General features: G+C 43.1%; 1 protein-coding gene across 1 annotated transcript in view; it reads left to right on the forward strand.

The window, feature by feature from the left end:
* The first annotated feature begins 7,455 nt into the window (after positions 1-7,455).
* The window catches only part of MTNR1B (melatonin receptor 1B), a 28,660-nt gene continuing 16,439 nt past the window's right edge, over positions 7,456-19,676 (forward strand). The window contains exon 1 of the mRNA XM_051621528.1: positions 7,456-7,735. Coding sequence (XP_051477488.1) covers positions 7,525-7,735 — 211 coding nt within the window. The 5' untranslated portion in view covers positions 7,456-7,524. The remainder of the gene's footprint in view (positions 7,736-19,676) is intronic.

Genomic DNA, 19,676 nt, shown 5'->3' on the forward strand with positions numbered 1-19,676 from the left:
CTGGGGAGATTCCAATTGGACACAAGAGGTAAATTTTTCACCGTGAGGACAGTCAAACATTGGAATGGTCTCCCAAGGGAAGTGGTAGATTCCCCCAGATTGGACAGTTGTAAGTCTGTTTGACAGGGTGCTGAGCCATTTCATATAAAATATAGCAGTACCTAGAAAGGTTGGGGGGTTGGACTAGATGATCTTTCGAGGTCCCTTCCAACCCCTAAGATTCTGTGATTCTTTGAAAGGTTGGACCAGATGATCCTTGAGGTCCCTTCCAACCTGGCATTCTATGATCTGTCCTATTAATAGCCCATCCCAACAACTTTTAAATTTTTGATAAATCCCCCCAGATTTGAGACATGGCCTCAAGCCTGGAGATAGTTATGCTTCTAAGGGTTTTGTGAAAATCAGGAGCTGGCTAGAAGATAGAAGAGCCAGACTTCCACTCCTTTGATAAAAATGCAGTTGCAATTCTGTCTTATGCATATTGTGTCAGTGACTTGACTGATCTTAGTTCATATCTCATATTTCAGCTTACTTTGACAGATGGTCAAGAATAAAACTTGCCCTCTTTCTTTATTAAAAAAAAAAAGAAAAAGAAAAAAAAGTTGTATTTAAGTTGTGAACTCATTTGATTCACCAAACCAAACTATTCCTTGGCCCCAGATTTCGGGCAGTGTCGAACTCTTCGTCAATCCTGTGAAGTAGAACATCTGTTACTGCTGGTATTGGCAGAGAACTACAGGCCAGTTTTTATGCAGCTTAGGCCATCCATGAGAGCTTTGCACTAACTTAAGCAAAAGACAATAAACTGCAGAGCAAAATTAAAGACATTTTAAATCATTAACCAATTAACTCTCAATTCTCTCCCAAGAATTACGTAACAGTTTCCTTACCCTCATTTTAATGCAACAGAAGAGACAAAGTAATGAAGTTAGTTATCCCCAGTGCCATGGCAAATCCCTGGGACAGTCACCACTAGAACTTCAAGACCTGCTGATTGCTACTGCACTGCTCCCTCCCCAGCCTATCCTGGCCTTCTGGCTGTGACAAAACTAGCAGCTGCTTGCAAAACAAGCTGAAGGACAGAGATAACAGCACCTGAATGCTACATGAACAAAGGATTGTGGTAGCTCCCTTCAATCATATAAACCAATTATTTTCTTCTAGCTCTGTTTTCCATCTTAAAAAGGATGAGTGTAAGGGTTATGGGGGATTATGGAATTAGCCTTTCACCCCTGAAAAATGTAACTTCACACATCAGTTCGGGTCATGAATGAAAATCAGTTTCTTCCGTTCCAGCCCAACAATTCTATGTTAGCAAACACAACACAAATTGGCAGAACAGTCCCAGGAGCAGAATAGCAACAGTAGCTCATATATACGTATACACAGAGTGTGTGTGTGTGTGTGTATAGTGTAGAAAGTGTGTATGTACATATATATATAAAATACAGCAATTATATGTGTCTACTTACACTAAAAAATAGGGAAGGTGGAATAGGTGAACATGTTTAGGGATAGGATGGTTTTGAATTGTTTATTCTGAATCTGAATCAGGAGATTGAGGTTTCGTTTTAGCCCTACTATGACTCCTTGGAGTAATCTTCAGCAAGCAAGAGTCACCCCTAATGACCCAACACTGAATTATCTGCTTTAAGCTGTTCATCAAAGTGCCTCTTCAGTTTCAGCAGAGAGACATGCACAAGTGTCCTGGGCTGCATCAAAAGAAGTGTGGTGAGCAGGTCAAGAGAGGTGATTCACTCTCTCTACTTCACTCTTGTGACACCCCACCTGGAGTACTGTGTCCAGTTCTGGAACCCCCAACACAAGAAGGACATGGAGCTCCTGGAGGAAGTCCAAAGGAGGGCCACAAAGATGATCAGAGGGCTGGAGCACCTCTCCTCTGATGACAGGCTGAGAGAGTTGGGTTTGTTCAGCCTGGAGAAGAGAAGACTCTGGCAAGACCTCATAGAGGCCTTCCAGTATCTGAAGGGGGCCTACAGAAAAGCTGGGGAGGGACTTCTTACAAGGGCATGTAGTGACAAGACAAGGAGTAATGGATTAAAACTGGAAGAAAGTAGATTTAGGTTAGACATTAGGAGGAAATTCTTCACTATGAGGGTGGTGAGATGCTGGCACAGGTTGCCCAGGGAAGCTGTGGAAGCCTCATCTCTGGAAGTGTTCAAGACCAGCTTATATGTTGCTCTGAGCAGCCTGGTCTAGTGGGAGGTGTCCTTGCTCATGCAGAGGTGTTGGAACTAGATGATCTTTAAGGTCCCTTCCAACCCAAACTATTATTTGATTCTATGATGATTCTGTGATTCCACCTACCTTCACCACCCATCCAGTGATGACAGTACTATGAATGTACACTATCCTTTGGAAGTAGGTATCGCTCTCTCAGGTTGAGATGTACCTAACCTAAATCCATTCCCACTCCCCATCTTTGTTTTGCTCAACCCATTTAGATTAAAGTTTCAAAAGTAGGTGACTCTTTATTGACAATTCATGCACAATTATCCTGTTATTTGCCATAGAAATTCAATGTGACAAAAATGCCAATAAATAATTTAGAACTAGATGACAGCTCTAATATCATGGGCAATTTTCAACAGGAAAAAAGGGCTGGAAAATTATGAACAATGAAATAACCTTTGCTCTACTAAGGCTTTGATTTCTACCTAAAAATATTAGCATCGCACAAAGAAAAGATGAAACTCAGACCGAAAAATTTCCCCCAGGGATCAGTGCCGGGCCCAGTCCTATTCAACATCTTTATTGATGACCTGGATGTGGGGATTGAGTCCACCCTCAGTAAGTTTGCAGGTGACACCAAGCTGAGGGAGAGTGTTGATCTGCTGGAGGGTAGGAAGAAGCTGGAGGTGGACCTGGACAGGCTGGGTCAATGGGCCGAGGCAAATGAAATTCAACAAGACCAAGTGCAGGGTCCTGCACTTTGGCCACAATAACCCCAGGAAGTGCTACAGACTGAGGGAAGAGTGGCTGGAGAGCTGCCCAGCAGAGAGGGGCCTGGGAGAACTGGTTGACAGGTGGTTGAACATGAGCCAGCAGTGTGCCCAGGTGGCCTGGAAGGCCAATGGCATCCTGGCTTGTATCAGGAATAGTGTGGCCAGCAGGAGCAGGGATGTGATTCTCCCCCTGTACACAGCACTGGTGAGGCCTCACCTCGAGTCCTGTGTCCAGTTCTGGGCCTCTCACTTCAAGAAGGATATTGAGGTGCTGGAGCGGGTCCAGAGGAGAGCAGCAAGGTGCTGAAAGGACTAGAGGGAAAGTCTTATAGGGATAGGCTGAAGGAGCTGGGGTTGTTTAGCCTGGAGGAGACTCAGGGGAGACCTTCTCACTCTATTCACCTACCTGAAGGGAGGTTGTAGTCGGGTGGGGTCTGGTCTCTTTTTCCAGGCAAGTAGCAACTAGACAAGAGGGCCTGGCCTCAAGCTGTTCCAGGAGAGGTTTAGGTTGGATATTAGGAAGCACTTCCTCACAGAGAGGGTGATTAGATGTTGGAATTGACTTCCCAGGGAAGTGGTGGAGGCACTGTCCCTGGAGGTGTTCAAGGAAAGACTGGATGTGGCACTCAAGTGTCATGGTCTTGCTGATGTGGTGGTCTTAGGTCATAGGTTGGACTTGATGATCTCAGAGGTCTTTTCCAGTCTCAATAATTCTGTGATTATGTTTCTGCAGAGAAGGTAGACTCTCTTTATTAAAAGATATACAAGTTTTCTGTACAGGTTCATGACAACACTGGACAGGCAAATAGGCTTTCATTTAAACAACAGTACTTGGGCATGAGCTGACTCAAATATATATAGAGAAGTATTTTTAAAAAATCAAAATGGGATAGAAATGAAGAGGTACAGAAGTCCAAACTCCAGCCTCTGCCTACACTGTGAGAACAGTCAACTCAAACTTCGATAGTTAAAAGTAGGAACATTATTTGGAGACTGTTAGTTTTAGCTGTAAGTGCCCTTTGGTCTTGTAGAAATGTGTGCATCTTGTAGATATGTGTACTGACATAAAAAACCCCCAAAATAACACAGAACAGGCATAATCTCATCTTCTGTTCTACTGAAATACTCAATATTCAATAAATTTCACTAATAGGAACCCCTGTCCTGAAATTTCATTCATGCTCAAGAAGTTCTGACTTCTGTGACCAATTAAAGACCCATCAGAAAATCAAATCAACAAAACACCCAAAACAAAGTGTATTAATGCATCTCTAAGAAGCAGCCATTTGTCTTCAGAATGGAAAAAAATAATAATAAAAAAATATTTTTTTTAAAAAGGCAAACAAGAGAATATAGCCTCTGTCAGCAGAGGGATGGATGCACAAAATATTTCATGGTTTCATTAACCAGGCAATTCCTGGTCTTATCCTGCAACACAAATATAAGCTACTTTGGAAAACTTAAATCAGCTTCAAAAAAGAAACACAGAACTGCTACTTGTCCTAGACATAGAATTAGGAGAAAATTTCCCAAAACATGGATTTTTACTAACTTTTTATCTCTAACTGTGAAGAACATAGCCATTCCTTTGAGATGGAGCACTTTCTGCAAAAATGAGTTATTTTATATTAACCGTAAAAATCGATAGGCTTAACCACGCGTTTTGGTCTCAAAGATAATTTAGTTATTTTGAAATAAAGCTACTAAAAAGCTGAGTAACAACATCCACAGATGGTTTTATGCCACTTAATAATTTTTAACAGGAAATAAGATGAAAATGTATACTTACTCTTTTAGAGATAATCCCACATATTTAGATCTATGTTACTGATATAAATGAAGAGGAAGAAATCCAGAGCAGATGAAGAACCTGCCCTTCACAGACTGATGAGGCAGAAAGGCTGGCATTTTGATTCCTACCTACTTGTTTTCCCACTGTCATGCCAGTTCAGTCACAAAAGACAAACTGTTGCTACAAACCCAGCAACACTTATTTCACATTTTGTTGCAGGCTCACACTTCAGGCCAAGTTCAGGCCATAGCTTTCTAATTTTTCTCTAAATCACTTTGCACCCTTCTGGGAGCTATATAACAAAACAAGTGATGATACCTAACAATGGTGTGAGGCAAGGAAAATATGTAGTGTTCCTCTTGTGTGGACTAACTGCAAACCTAGAGAATGCCAAGAGCAAAGTATCACTTCAAAAGTCACATTTATGCTCAGGGACAGTTTAAGCTTTTGACAAACAGTTAACGATAAAGTCTGTAGTAATAACAGACAACAAAATTGTACATTTCTCCAAAAAGTACTTACACAGACTCTGGAAAGATGCCCAGAAAGAGCCAGAGGCATGAAAATAAATTATAGTATCTGTTAGTTCTCCATAATTAGTCTATAAGACTAGAGAGTAGTACACAGATAACAGGCAGTAAAGATACCAACTTTCTGCACAGGGAAATTGTGACCGAGGTAGATAAAGGGAGACACTGTAAGGCAAAAGCTCTTCTTAAAGGTAGATTATTATTCACTGGAGAAAAATCCTTCTTTGCACTGATGAATACAGAACATAGGCATTTCCTTGGGTAAACTTCCTTTTGAACTTCTGGGGGAAGAAAAAGAAAAATCAAGTAAACTTTCACTCCCATCAAGAACAAGCCTGTTCTGTCAAGTGTGCCATTGTTACTTTCCTAAGGCAGAACTGCTAAGCAACTAGTCAGGAGTGATAATTCTCAAAAGACAGTCCTTCTATAGTTTAAACCATGGAGTTGTGGTAACTTCATCTGTAGTTTGAATAGGATCACGATGCTTTACATACTGTCTACATTGAACAGAAAGCATTTGAGGTATAATTACTATATTTTTTAATCAGTAAAAATAAGACTGGTGCAAAAGCCTACATGCACACTTTTACATTTGTTCCAACCAGGACTACTGTAATATATCTAAAATTTATTAAAAATATTTCAGATGGAACAAAAAAACTATTTCTAATTCGGAAAAAAAGTCCACACAATAATTCAAAGTACTTTGATTACACCACTGCACATTTGTTTAGGGGTGGATCTCAAAGCAGCAGTGTGCTGTAATAAATTACTTGCTGTTAGAATGGACAGAAACTTGCTCTGTTTTTCCAAATCAACTCAATGAGGCAGGCTATCTTAGGATCTCATTTTTGAGAAACCATGAAGCATACCTCCCTCTGTGCTTAGGCGACACAAAGAGGAAGAATGCAGCTGCACAGCAAACTCTTCTGCACCGTTCTCAAAAGTGGGGCAAAACTTGGAAGCAGGACAAGGATCCAGCGTGGCCTGGTTGCCCTGAAAACAATGCAAAGTAGGACATAAACCCCTCCTGACTTACGTCTGCTGTGAGTAGCGCTAATTGTCAGCACACGCGATGTGAACCCCCTGACACACTGGCCCCTGGGAACTGTGCCAGCCGTGCTGGAAGCCAGGCCCAGAGACATGCCCAGCCTGTCCTCCTTCACCGCACGCATCTTAATGATTTAATGCAAATGAGCACGCGGCACTCGTCATCTCGGGATCCCAAAAGAAGCTGTATGTTTCAACCTTAATTTCAGAGCAAAGTCCATCAGTCTGTCCCTGCAGTTTGAAAGGGAAAACTCTTTGACATTTTCCAAAGTCAACGTTGGTTTGGAGCACGTCCCACCCGTAACTTTTGCAATTATCTTCCTACGGGCATCGTTCATAGCTTGATCTGACAGGCGTTCAAACGCGAAGAACAAGGCCACGGCAAAGTTACAGAACCTTAAAGTTACAGAACCAAAGTACACCACCTTTTTGGATCTCTAGCCCAGACTAAAGAAAGGAACGCATCAGAAAAACCCGCCGGCGCTCACCGAGCGGCAAAACCCACCCCCCCCCTCCAAAAAAAACAAACCAAAACAAACCCCAAACATAGAAAACCCACAAACACGCAAACACACGAAACCCAACAACGCCAAAACTACACCTCGTGTTCCGGCGCGGAGACGCGGCCGAGCCCGGCGGGAAGGCGCCGGCAGCCGGGCCGGGCCCGGGGCAGCTCCGGGGCGCGGCGCCGCGGGAAAGGGGCTTCGCCGCCCCCAGCCCCGGCCCTTCGCCGCCCCCTCCTGCGCTCGCGGCTTTCCCGGGCTCTCCAGCTTGGGAAGCCGCAACCGCAGATACACGAGCCCGGCCGCCCCTGCTGCCCGTGGGCGCCGCCCCGGCACCTGCCACCGCCTCCTCCGCGCCCCGCGCCGCCCTCCCGCCGGGGGGGGGTCCCCTCAGCACCCAGAGCCGCCCTCCCGCCGGGGGGGGGTCCCCTCAGCACCCAGAGCCGCCCTCCCGCCGGGGGGGGGGTCCCCTCAGCACTCAGAGCCGCCCTCCCGCCGAGAGGGATCCCCGCAGCGCCCAGGGGTGCCCGGGGCCTTTCCCGGCCCCGCCGGCGGGAGGGGCCCCCGGCAGCCCCGGCCCCGCCCCGGCAGCTCGGCGGGAGAGGGGCGGGGCAGCGCGAGCGGCGCGGCCGTTAAAAGCCTTCCCGCCCTGGCGCGCGGGGCCGGCGGGCCGGGCGGCCGCGATGCTGGAGAATGGCTCCCTGAGGAACTGCTGCGAGCCGGGCGGCCGGGCCCGCCTGGGCTTGGCGGAGAGGGAGGCGGCGGGCGCCCCGCGGCCCGCCTGGGTGGTGACGGCGCTCTCCAGCGTCCTGATCTTCACCACCGTGGTGGATATCCTCGGCAACCTGCTGGTCATCGCCTCCGTCTTGAGGAACCGCAAGCTCAGGAACTCAGGTAAGGGCTCGAGCCCCGGCGCCCGCCCCTGCTCCCCGCGCCCGGCTGCCCCGAGGAGACCACAGCCCGCTGGGGCGGCCGAAGAGCTCCGCTCTGTCGGCACTTGCCCTTCAGGGTGTGCAGGGAGCCCGAACCGCTCGGTGCCGTGTCCGTCCCTGCGCTCCTCTTCGCTTGTGCTCTGCCCTGGCCCTTGAGGGGGAAGCGCTGCTCACGAAGTGGCTCTGATGAGGCACTGGGGAGTCTTACGGAGCTACTGATGAGAGCAGTCGGTGCCCTCTGGTTCAGTACCGGAGACAAAGAGCGTGCCCCAAGCGGGTGGAGGAAGAGAGGAAGAAGGAACTTTACAAACTTGCTCGGGAGGGCTTCTGGAGATGGGCGCTGTGGGGAGGCGGCTCAGCCCGTGCCCCGCAGCCTTCGCCGGAGTTCACAATAGTTTTTCACGAAATCATCTTTCTTCCTGTCCCGCCACCCGACAGTCTTCACGCAGAAAGCAGCAAATAAAGTGGAGTATTTCTGCTCTTCAATCGTTTCTACGGTTTTTCTTTGTATGTGCTAAAACGTGGCTCTGCGTGTTTTATTTGCTAAACTTACTTGCCTTATCTTACCCTTCCTGGTGTAGATACACGTGTCCCGTAGTACACAGCTCTGCAGTTAGCTGCAGCTTCTTGCAGGTGCCTCCCTCCGGCCACCTTCTTCCTGGATTCTCGGGTGTCTCCCCGGTGACTGATGCGCGGGGTTCGGCTGCTGCTCCGCCCGCAGCCCTCGGTGCTCGCTGGCTGTTACTCCCGAAAACTGGCGTGTATCTGCTAAAGTTCTCATGGCACCAAGCAGTTCGGAAGCTGCTCGCTCCTTCAGGTCGTGTAAAACGTTGGTTGGCGGTGCGCACGCGGGCAAAACTCGGCTGAGAGCCGGGGGGAGCCGGGTGGGCAGCAGCCCCTGCCTCCCAGAGCCGGGGGGTCGGTGTCGTGTCCCACCCCAGAGGCTGCCGAGTGCTGCCTCACCACGGGGATGGAGGGGGACCTGCTGGCTTGCTTCTCTCATGTGGCTTGTTTTGTTTGGATTTGGTGAGGTTCTTCTGTTCTTGTTTGGTTGGGTTTTTTTTTTGTTGTTCTTTTCTTTTGTTGTTGGGGTTTTTTTATGGGTGTCGCTGCCCCAGCCCTGTCGTATTTCACGTGCAGTGACTAGAGCTCCCGCTAACTGGAAACAGGCACTCCTTTGCCCTTGTTTTAAATTAAACTATGCATAGGAACAGCAGTTAATAGAGGGGTGTAGACGTCGTCTCCCTAATCGTTACACCTATAACTGCCCGCGAGGGATGCGGGCGGGTCTTATTTAAGTGGCGCTGAGCTATCGCGCCCCAAGCTTAAGGATGTCTGAAAGTGTGGCTAGGGTGAGCAAGGCGACGGAGCTGCTCAGGGCACCGGGCGCAGTGCTTGGCTCAAACCTAGCCTGTACGCTCAAGGGAGCCGAGCCAGTACCGAGAGCAGCAGAGCCGTGCCGAGGTCGGTAAAGCCTCACCCGGTGCCGAGCCGGGAAGGTGGCACCCCCAGGTAGCGGCAGTGTGGGGAAGCGGAGACCCCCGGCCGAGCGGAGCGGAGCCAGACACGCCGTCGCGGCCGGGAGGGACCCCCGGGGACGGAGCCTCCCACGCCTCGCTTCCCCGGGAGAAGGCACGTTCCCTCAGGGATTCGCGCCTGGGTTCCGGGGGGTGAGAGATTAGGGAACAGGCTCTCGCTGGAGAGCGTGGCCGGCCAGAGGCATTAAACCCCGCCCGAGGCGGGGAAAGGGCGGGGGGCTCGCATCTGAACCGTATCCTTCCTTCGAACAACAGCAGAGAGGAGAGCTTGGACTGGAAGACTGATACCTGGAAGAAGAAGTTTCAAGATACTGATGAAAGTGCTCTGTGAAGTCCTGAGACTGTTGAAATAAGATGTGGGCTTCTTACCCAATTCAAATACCTACCAATGGATGTCCTCCTAGGTTCATTCCTAATGTGATGTCCCTGACCCTGTCCCAAGGATCTCTGCATCTTTGATAAGTACCATGAGGAATGCCAGGGAATTCCTTCTGCATCATATTCATAAAGCTGAATACCTTTTAAATTGCCAGTTCTTAGTTTTCCAACAGGGGAGATGGGTCTTGGGGATGAAGCTGAAAGAAGATAGTTTGGTAAATGTCCACAGAAGTCTTCCAAGAGAAAATTTCTTGAGAAAGGAGTACAGTGAAAGAAGACTGCATAGATGTGGATGGAGTGATGGAAGGGAATGGGGAGGTGGTGGAGAGCTAAAGCTGTTCTTGAGAGCCCTTAGCCTCTGGCAAGGAAGGCAAATAGACAAGCAGGAGTACTTAGAGGTTTTCCTTTCTGAGCAAAACAGAAACAGGATGTTAATACTTGCAAGGGCAGCAGTTGTGACAGAAAGAGAAATGATGAGGAAAAATGGTATGAAAGGAGTTAGACCTGCAATAATGTATGTCAGAGAGACAAGATGGAGCTAGTGCAACAGTTGTGACAAGAGATGGGGTTCAAATGATCAAAGGAAAAAGGAAGAGCTGTGGCAGCATGAGCACTCAATTCTCTTTGAAGTAACTAATGAGATTTTTTTTGTACAAGGATCAGAATTTGGGACTTCAGTAAGCTACAGGTGTGTGATGAATAAATTAAGCAGCTCTGCCCACTTGCCTAGTACAAATAGGAATCTTCCTTTCAGAAAGCAAAACAGAGGTTCATCATATTTGCAGAATTTATCAACACTGTTCTGTCTTTGGCTTTGCAGAGAAATCTGGTAATTGCAAACAATGTAATGATTCATTACACTTCTCAAAGTTAAAGTGCCATAAAAAGCAGATCTATTTTAGTGCTATTGTGTAATATGAGGCAAAAACATGGAGTGAAATAAAATGACCTGTTGGCTTCTATGTTGGTAAGTGTTATGCTCAGCAGGAGAGAAATGGAGAATGGTTAGGATTGGTGCTTTTAGAGATTGCTCATTCACTCCTTGAATAGTTGGAATGTTTCCAGCCTTACAACAGAAGGATTGTTTCATAGCATACAGAAGCCTCTTTCCCACGTTTAAATTTGTTTTTGGAGGGGGAGGGGAAAATCTTTGAAGGCTCTTCCAAGTAATGCATAGCATAATTGGTATGAATCAAAATGCTTGCCTTCTTACATAACTGCACCCTGTCTTGCTGTGAGAGGTTGAGCAAATTCTGATTTAATTTACAGAAATGAATGCTGTTATAATTTCTAATTTGGGAGTGGAATAAGTTTATCCAACACGCTACAAAATTGAATAAAACTCTATGTATGGAAATAATAAAATAAATTAGCCTGTCTTTCAATTTGAAATGTCAAATATGTTCTGAACTTTCAAAAGTGACTATGGATTTTGCGTGTCTTCAATTAAGCATGCTCAACTAAGGCACCTTTTAAAGTACTAAACTTAGGAAGTGATAAAGTTTACATTTGCTCAACAACCACTGCTGGATGGTCAAGTATCCTGAAGGTGCAGCAAGTCAATCAAAACCACTAGATGCTTTAAAGAATTTCAGGACGCATTTGTGTAGCCATAGCTATAATCATAACATTATGGGCTGGGGTTAAAACCCAATGGGAAACACTTCAGAAGGTGGGAACTGGCAAGGCATCTCCTACAGGAGGGAGATAAAGCAAACCAGTTGTTTCATTTGCCTTAAAACCAGCATTTGTTCAATGTAGTTTATTTCCCTCTGGTCCAACAATTTTATTTCATGACCATCCAGGCAGTGGTAGCAACAGGCTGTGTATGGCACCCTAGCATATGGGCTAGCAAGGCTAGATCAGTTTAGAAAAACCTCCCAAGCACAGAAAGTCCAAGTCTAGCTTTTATTAAATAAAAATGATCAGATTAATTGGTATAGCCACTTTGTATAAGTTCACATTGAATCTTATTATATTTGTCTTTACCTGCATTTTTAATTCTCCTTGCCCTCCAAACTTGCCTACAAATAAGATGAGATTAATAAGCCCAAAGATTTTTTGATTAATCCTGCCTTTGCAGCCAATTCACCACTTCAAATACAAGTACCATGTTAGCACATACTCTGTGGTAGACAAAGTGATCTTCTAGAGGTGGTAACACTGTTTTAGATTTCTCATTACTCCATGACTAATTGTTTTGCTGACTTACTGCTAGCACCGTTCCTGCAAAAAGAAACAGCAGTTGTGCCAGCACCATAGCAAGGGAGAAGAAAATGCTTAGTAAAGTGTAAGAACACCATAGGTGCAGGTGAGTCATGGCAAAATTGCTCTTTGGGATGCACATGGGAGCCAGGTTCTGTGCCAAAGCCTGAAAAAAAATACCACTTCCCTGCTGGGAGTGAGAACCAGAGAACACATTTGGCCCTTTTTACAGGTTCCACATGTAGCTCTCTTGCCTTTCAGAACACATGATGCCTGCTCTGAGATAACATATCACAGAATTGTCATGGTTGGAAAAGACCTCCAAGATCATCATATCCAACAGCCAACCCCTCCAGCCCCAAAATAAAATAAAATTCAAAAAACAGTCAAACAAAAAACCCAAAACAAACAAAAAAAAGGTGTCCATTAAAGCATGTTCTGAAGTGTGTCATCTACACAGTTTTTAAATACCTCCAGGGATGGTGACTCTACCACCTTCCTGGGCAGCCTCTTCCTGCCATCAAATATATGCAATCTATCTGACGTTTTGGTATTATTGTAGATATATTAATTCCTCACCTGCCAGCCTGACTTGTTCCCAAGCTCACCATTATTATTAAAAACGGTAGCAAAATCTTCCTTCAGACCAGCAGCCATTTTAAATTGATTTTCTGATTATCCATCCCCTAGTAACTCCTCTTTCCTTTTTCCTTTTGTTCATGGTAAAAGGGCATTTTATTAATTTTATAATTATTTACAAAGATGATTAGGTTTTTGCCTGTTCCCATTTTATTCATTTTTGCTCTCCCTAGCAGCTTTATTTGGTGAACATACCTTCTTTTCCATTTCACCTCATTTCTTCCCCTGGTATCCTTGCTGAGTCAAATTTTCCTCCAGCTAGATCTGGTACTTTTTAAAAAAAATTTCTTCCCTCTTTTGAACGCAAGTTCCAGATAGTATTTTTGTATCTTTAATGTAATGAAATTCCAGACTTCCTCCATTTAAGTCCTTCCCTAAGCTCCTCAATACAGTTGACTTCACTTTCCTAATTAGCTTTTTATTTACCAAAATGTGTCAACCCCCTTCTTAGTTACGGCTGTTTTGTTTATTCTTCCATTTCATTTAAACAAAACAATCTCATCTGCTTTCAATACAACCTGATTTTCTATGACAGGCTCTTCAGGGATGTTTTTGTGCTTTATGAATACAAAGACTGGGATATTTAAGCAAATATGCTCTGAATTGAAGAAATCTACTGGGTGTATGTCCAGAACTCAACAGCCATTAGTATTTTTATTATGTCCGTTACATATGAGGAGCTCCAGTGTCCCATTGCTAAATTGCTTCCATTAGTATTTCCATACTAAAACTGAGGTGAATTCATCCTAACACAGATTTCAGCATCCTTCCCTGCACGTTGTCTTTACAACTCTTCCCCAATGTAACTTTGGCTTTTACCAGGATATCATCCTCTTTTTTTTGTTTATGAAGACTACATACCTTTCACTTTATATTTCTCATCTCTGATTATTGGTGCAACTCCATTCTAATAGAATTATTTCATAAAGCTTTCTTTTCATTTATCACTGGTGCTGGATGCCCTATTTTGGTGCACAGGTGCCTGGCATTCTTTTACTGACTCTGCTGCTTTTTTTACTATCACCCTAGTCAAACATCTTGGTCTTTGAGCTCCTATTTTCTATATTTGTTGCTGTCACATTCCTGAAGCCAAAACTCTCCCTGCCCGGAGTGTTAAATGAAGAAACTCTGTGATTCCTTCTCAGGCTCTCTTCCCATATCGCAATTTAAAGTTTTTTTTTTTATTCCTTCTGCCAGTTTAGATTGCAAGCTGGTGTCCCATATGCTTAGGTGTAGTCTGTCTATGAAGATATGAAACTCTTTTCTTAAGAAAATATCTCCAAATGATCAGTACTCCAAGCCTTCCTACATCACTTCAAGCATTATTCAGTCATGTGCCCATGACTCACCTCATGCTTCTAATTACACTTTGTGGAGAGGAAATAGAAAAATCTCATCGCCAATTCCATCTTCTTTACTGTTAGACTTGATTCAAAAGGTAACCAGCTGAGGAAATAAATCTTCAAAGTTGCATATAAAATAATGACTTTAAACTTGTTAGGCTCTTAGCAATTCCAAATGTAAAAGAGCAAAGTGAAAGAAAGAAGAGCAGTATTATTCATTTGCAAAATGAAGAATATTACTTTAACAAAGGAAGTATCCCTCAGTGACAGGAAGCAAATCTTGCAAGGAAATTTGAAAAAAAGTGAAAATCAGAGACCTAAGAATGTTCTAGGTGGGAAGAAATCTAAAGAAGATATAATCTTATAATATTTTGGAAGTAGAAACTTTGCAAGGAAATTATTGAGCTAAGGGTATTGAAAGAAGCATTTAGGAGTACAAAACCTCATAAAGGAGTAAACTTCTGTGTCACTCTGCATCACAGGGAATCCTAGGAGATAAACAGTTTCTTCAAAACTAATAGGAGACAGCCTTATGTAATGCTGTATATAAAATAATGGATAGTTTTAGAGAAGATAGGCTAGAATCACCCTTTTTTTTTTCTTTTTTTTTTTTAAATCAATCACCTAATGAATCATGAAACAAGACCAAGGGCATGTTCTACATAATCTAGAGATGGAGAATACTAAAATGCAAGTCACTTTCTCAAACTCTTAAGTAAACTGTAGAAGTCAGGAATTTGGTAAATTAAAAAAACTACTGACTATTCTGTGAAGATTTTGAGTGTTCAGAGTCGTAACGGCTAATGCTACCAAAAACTAGAGAAAGTATGGAGTGTGGCAGGTGTAAACCAAGTTCTATCAAGTAAAGATTAGGGTGAAAAAGTAATCTGAGACAGGCTATTGTATAGCTACAGGGTACTTTGTATCCTCCTTTGAAGGACCTGGCAATATCATATTACATAATAGCTCTAAAGTATAATTTTCTTTTATCCTGTAGAGGAACTGATCAACTTATTGATAAGTAAATAGGAGGCATATTGCCAAGATCAGCTCCAAGCTATATTCATTTTTAAATGAAGCTATTGGTGTGCTTATTGTTATGGGGAATAGATTAAAATGGAGAAGTATGAGGGTTTTCTTGAAACTGTAACAGAAGAACCTAAGGATATATTTATGCTGTATATTTTATTTGGCACAAGTTTGATCTGCCCATGTTCTGAGCAAAAGGAAAACGGAAAGATTACTTTAGTGTGGTGCTTTGCCTGCAACATCACACCCAGACTCCACTTAGGTCTATGGGGAGTCTAAAAAAGTCACAAAACTTTTTTTTTTTTTTTTCAGCTGGGAGTAAGACTAAGTTTTCTTTCATCTTCCTGAAATCTGACACAAACATACCCTCAGATACAGGAAATTAAAAGGAACTCTTGGCAGCTGTAGTCTAGCAATTTCAAGGTGTCTTTGCTGCCATCTCTCCTGGACTTTGCACTGATGTTTCCTTTGTAAGACTGACTGCATGAGCCATGTCCTCTCTGCAGTAAAGGTCTATTCTTGGATTGACCAGCAGAAGCAATTAAAGGATTCATGGTGCTCTTTGACACAATCAGCCAAAGAGCTAGGAGACCAAATCTAGACACATGGAGTCATGATAGCTCATTTTAAAAGACTATTGTTTTCAACTATTCTTAGCAGATATATATTCACCAAGTGACTTGAACCCTTGTATTGAGAATGTTATAGGGGACTGCATTAATTTCATTAATTCAGTGATAAGCTGTTCTGTGCCTCTAGAAGTAAATACTACTCCTACTCCAATTCAGATCTATTCTGAGTTCCAGTATCTTCAGACATGCACCAGATTGCAGCTTCTTGGAAGCTATCCTTTACACACACATATTGGTACCTTGACACAGACTGTCAAGCACGTTGCCTTGTTCCCAATAAAATGTAAGAAAATAGCTGTGTTAACCCAAGTTGATGAAACAAAACCATGCAGAAAGGAAGAAGTTCTATGGTAATTTTAATTGTACCAAAAATAATTTTGAGTAGTTGTTATAGTTTTCCAAGTCCACCTTGATATGGTAATGAAACAGTTTTCCTGACAGCAACAGCTAAGAGAAATAAGTTTAAATCACTGTGGGGACAACTCCATTGTCCTCCTTAACAACAGTAGCTGCTTTGGAATCTTCTGGTTTACTTTTGGTCTCAAAACTGATATGGGTCAAGCCCTATCACAAGTCAACATCTTCCTGGCACTTCAGCTGCATATGGGGCAGTCACTTCTTGAGATGACAAAAGATAACAACAGCCTAAATGCATTAATCAAACGACTAGGATGTTAACTGCTAGGATTCTTTTAAAAGTACTAATTGATTATAGAGATATTCAGTTACACTGTTCAATAAATGCTGCTAAAATTTTGTCTGAAGAAAAAACATACCCTTTCTCACAAAGCTCATAACTTTTTCAGCTGCTTTTTATGGACTTGGCTCATTTTCAATATTTAAATACCTATATGAAGATTATAATAGTATGATGTGACAGTTCTACAAACATTGTCATTTTTCTGCTGTGGAACAACATCTGTTCATCTATTGTTTTAGATTGCCATATTTGCACAACAAGGGCAACAACTGTTGTCAGAAAATATCACATACAGCCACTGGAACTGGCAGGCTAACAGGAAAAAATATCTACTTAATACATCAGCCTCGTAAATACAATTATGTTAACTCATAATGAGTTCAGAGCTAGCATCAAAGGGTAAAATATAGCACCACAAAAAAGACAAAGACCTATAAAAAACATCCTCTTGTCTTTAAGATTTGCTGAAATGCTGCCTGAAATTCTCAGTGTCCTCTTATACTAAAGCCAGTACAATTTTTTCTGTTACCTCAGTACCCACAGCATTTAGAGTTCAAATAGGGAAAAGGATCTTATGTCAGCTCATTATCAGCAAATCAAACTAGGTATTTTTATTTTCCACTTTTCATTCAAGTAAAATTAATTACTTACTGAATATTATCTGCATAGTTTTTTTGTTGTGTTATTTGGTGGCTTTTTTGTCTTAATGTGTCTATTCAAGGTACTCCTGCTGTGCAGATCGTGTCCGTAGTCTTTAGCGCTTTTAAAAAATGTTCTTAGAAGTAGACAACTCTATTCAGCTTTTCTACTGACAAGTAAAAGGATGTTATATTAAAATATGCTGCTTCACTTCAAGACAAGTAAAGACATGCAGGTGGTATAGTCACTATGTGCCAACTGGGAGTTATCTCATCCCTCCTTCCTGTGAACTACAACTTATGGTTCTTAAGACTCTTGGGAATCTATATTCAAGGTACTGAGCCTTACAGCAAACTCATTTTAAATCAGGCATTTCTTGCTGGAATGCACAGAGTGTAGTCTTTGGATTGTTATATAGGAAAATCTTCACACAACAGCTTAGCTGGATTTCCCATCTTTGCTCAGACAAACCTACTGGTCTGCCAATTCAAGAGAGCATCCAACTTTCACACACCTTTGCACTTTCTTCTATGTTGCCCTTTAACAATCAAGGATCATCCCTTTTAGCCTCTTCGGTAAAAGGCAATTCCAGTATTTTCTTAAAAGCACCTCAGCAAACACCTTCTATTGTACTAAACTACACAGTAATAGCTATTCCACTGCATTGAAGTGAAGCCCCTTGTTGCTGAGGGCATTTTTAGTCTCATTCATTGAGGCTGTTAACAATCCAAGTTCAAGCTTCCAGACCTGCATCCTTCATGTATCCAAGAGCTGCTAAGAATGGTGGGTGTTACCCACCATATTGAATACAGAGATATACAGAAAGAGTCAGCATGCCATGACATATACTTGAGGATGAAATGAAAATAACAGATTTCCCAACGTTTTCACAAATCCAGAAACTTATTGGCCATCAAGATATTCAGAAACAATCCCCACTTTACATCAATATGCAAAAATGATTAATTCCTTTCTCTACAGAGTTAGAATTCACAAAGAGCAGTTGTGTATCACTTTACACAAGGAATATTTGTGTGCATTCTGAAGCAAAGAGATGACCTTTCCTGAAGCTTTCTTACAGGAAGCAGCTAATTATACTATTAAAGTGTAGTTAACTACCAGATCAAACTTCACTTTAGCTACACTAAACCAGGTAACTAGCTAGGTAACTAAACCAGCTAGCTGCACTATTCAAAGTTCCACCAAAGATGATCATGCTCTCTCCTGAGTAAAATGCTATGTTCTTTCAGATCTCCAATGCTCTATTAATGAAATGTAAATAAAAATAATCTGCAAAGGATTGAGAAATAAGTACTTTGGAAACCACAAGACATGCAGCTATGTGTTCCTTCTTCTAAGCCCAAACACTTCCAAACACTGAAACCAAAAGAACTTACTTGAAGAGTTGAAATGCCTTCCACATCACTTCCAGAAATTTAATGTATAATTTAATTTCAAAACAAGATTATGAGTCTGTGAGTAGCCTCAGCCTATGAGAATATGTGATGTGTCTCCAATTAGTGTTTCATGCTTGGTTGTTTCTTTTTAAATTAATTGTATCATATCCTAAGCAAAGTTTCACTTAATTAATGGTTGGAAGACAAGCAGTCAGTACAATTGCAGGATGCTATGAGAAGGGACCACTTCTGATTTATTAATAAGGTAATGAATATTTGATGGAGTAACTAATCCTGGAAACCAGTTTCCAGAAACATGAAAGGCAAGATGATGATTGGTAGTAATCAACATGAATTTACAAATGGAAAATTATGCTTAACCAGCCTGATAGTATTTTAGAATTACATGATAAGTTTGGTGAATGAGGGAAGAGTACTGCATGTTGTTTACCTTGACTTTAAAACTTCTGACGCTGTCTCCTATAACATCTCCATAGACTGGCTGACAAAGAAGGGGTTAGAGAAACAGACAGTGAGGTAAACTAAAAACAGGCTGAATGACTGGGCCTTGGAGGTTGTGATCAGTAGCACTAGGTCCAGTAGGAGGGCAAGTAACTAGTGGTGTGCCTCAGAGGTCAATACTGGGACCAATACTGTTTAACCTCTTAATGACCCTGATGATGGGGTAGAATGTACTCTCAGCATGTTCACAGATGATATAAAAAGTGCTGCCATTCAGAGGGACCAGGACAGACTGAAGAAATGGACAGGAACTTCATGAAGATTCCCTCAACAAAGGGAAATGTGAGGTCCTGTACCTGGGGAGGAGCAACCCCAGGCACCAATACATGCTGGGAAACACCCAGCTGGAAAGCAGCTTGGCAGAAAAGGACCTGGGTGTCCTGGTGGACAAGAAGCTGATCATGAGACAGCAATGCGCCCTTCTAACAGCCTTCTGGGAGGCATCAGAGCATTGCTGGCAAGCCAAGGAAGGTGATCCTTTCCCTCAGCACTGATAAGGCCACACCTGGAGTGCTGTGTCTGGTTCTGTGCTTCCCAGTGTAAGATATAGGCTTACTGGAGGGAAGCCCACTAGAGGACCACTAATGTGATTAGGGGTTTCAAACACTTCCTGTATGAGGAGAGGCTGAAAGAGCCTGGAGGAGACAAGGCTTGGGGTCATCTTATCAATGTGTGTAAAAACATGATGGAAGGGACTGAAGAAGAGGCAGCTGGATTCATCTCAGTAGTGCCCACTGAGGAGACAAGACATAATGGTTACAAATTAAACTGTGAGATTCCATCTGAACACAAGAAAACTTTTTTTTCCACCATGTGGAAAATATTGAAACAGGTTGTCCAGAGAAGCTGTGGAGTCTCAATTTCTGGAGATATGGAAAACT

Source organism: Apus apus, chromosome 1 (assembly GCF_020740795.1).
Source record: "Apus apus isolate bApuApu2 chromosome 1, bApuApu2.pri.cur, whole genome shotgun sequence".
Taxonomy (NCBI): domain Eukaryota; kingdom Metazoa; phylum Chordata; class Aves; order Apodiformes; family Apodidae; genus Apus; species Apus apus.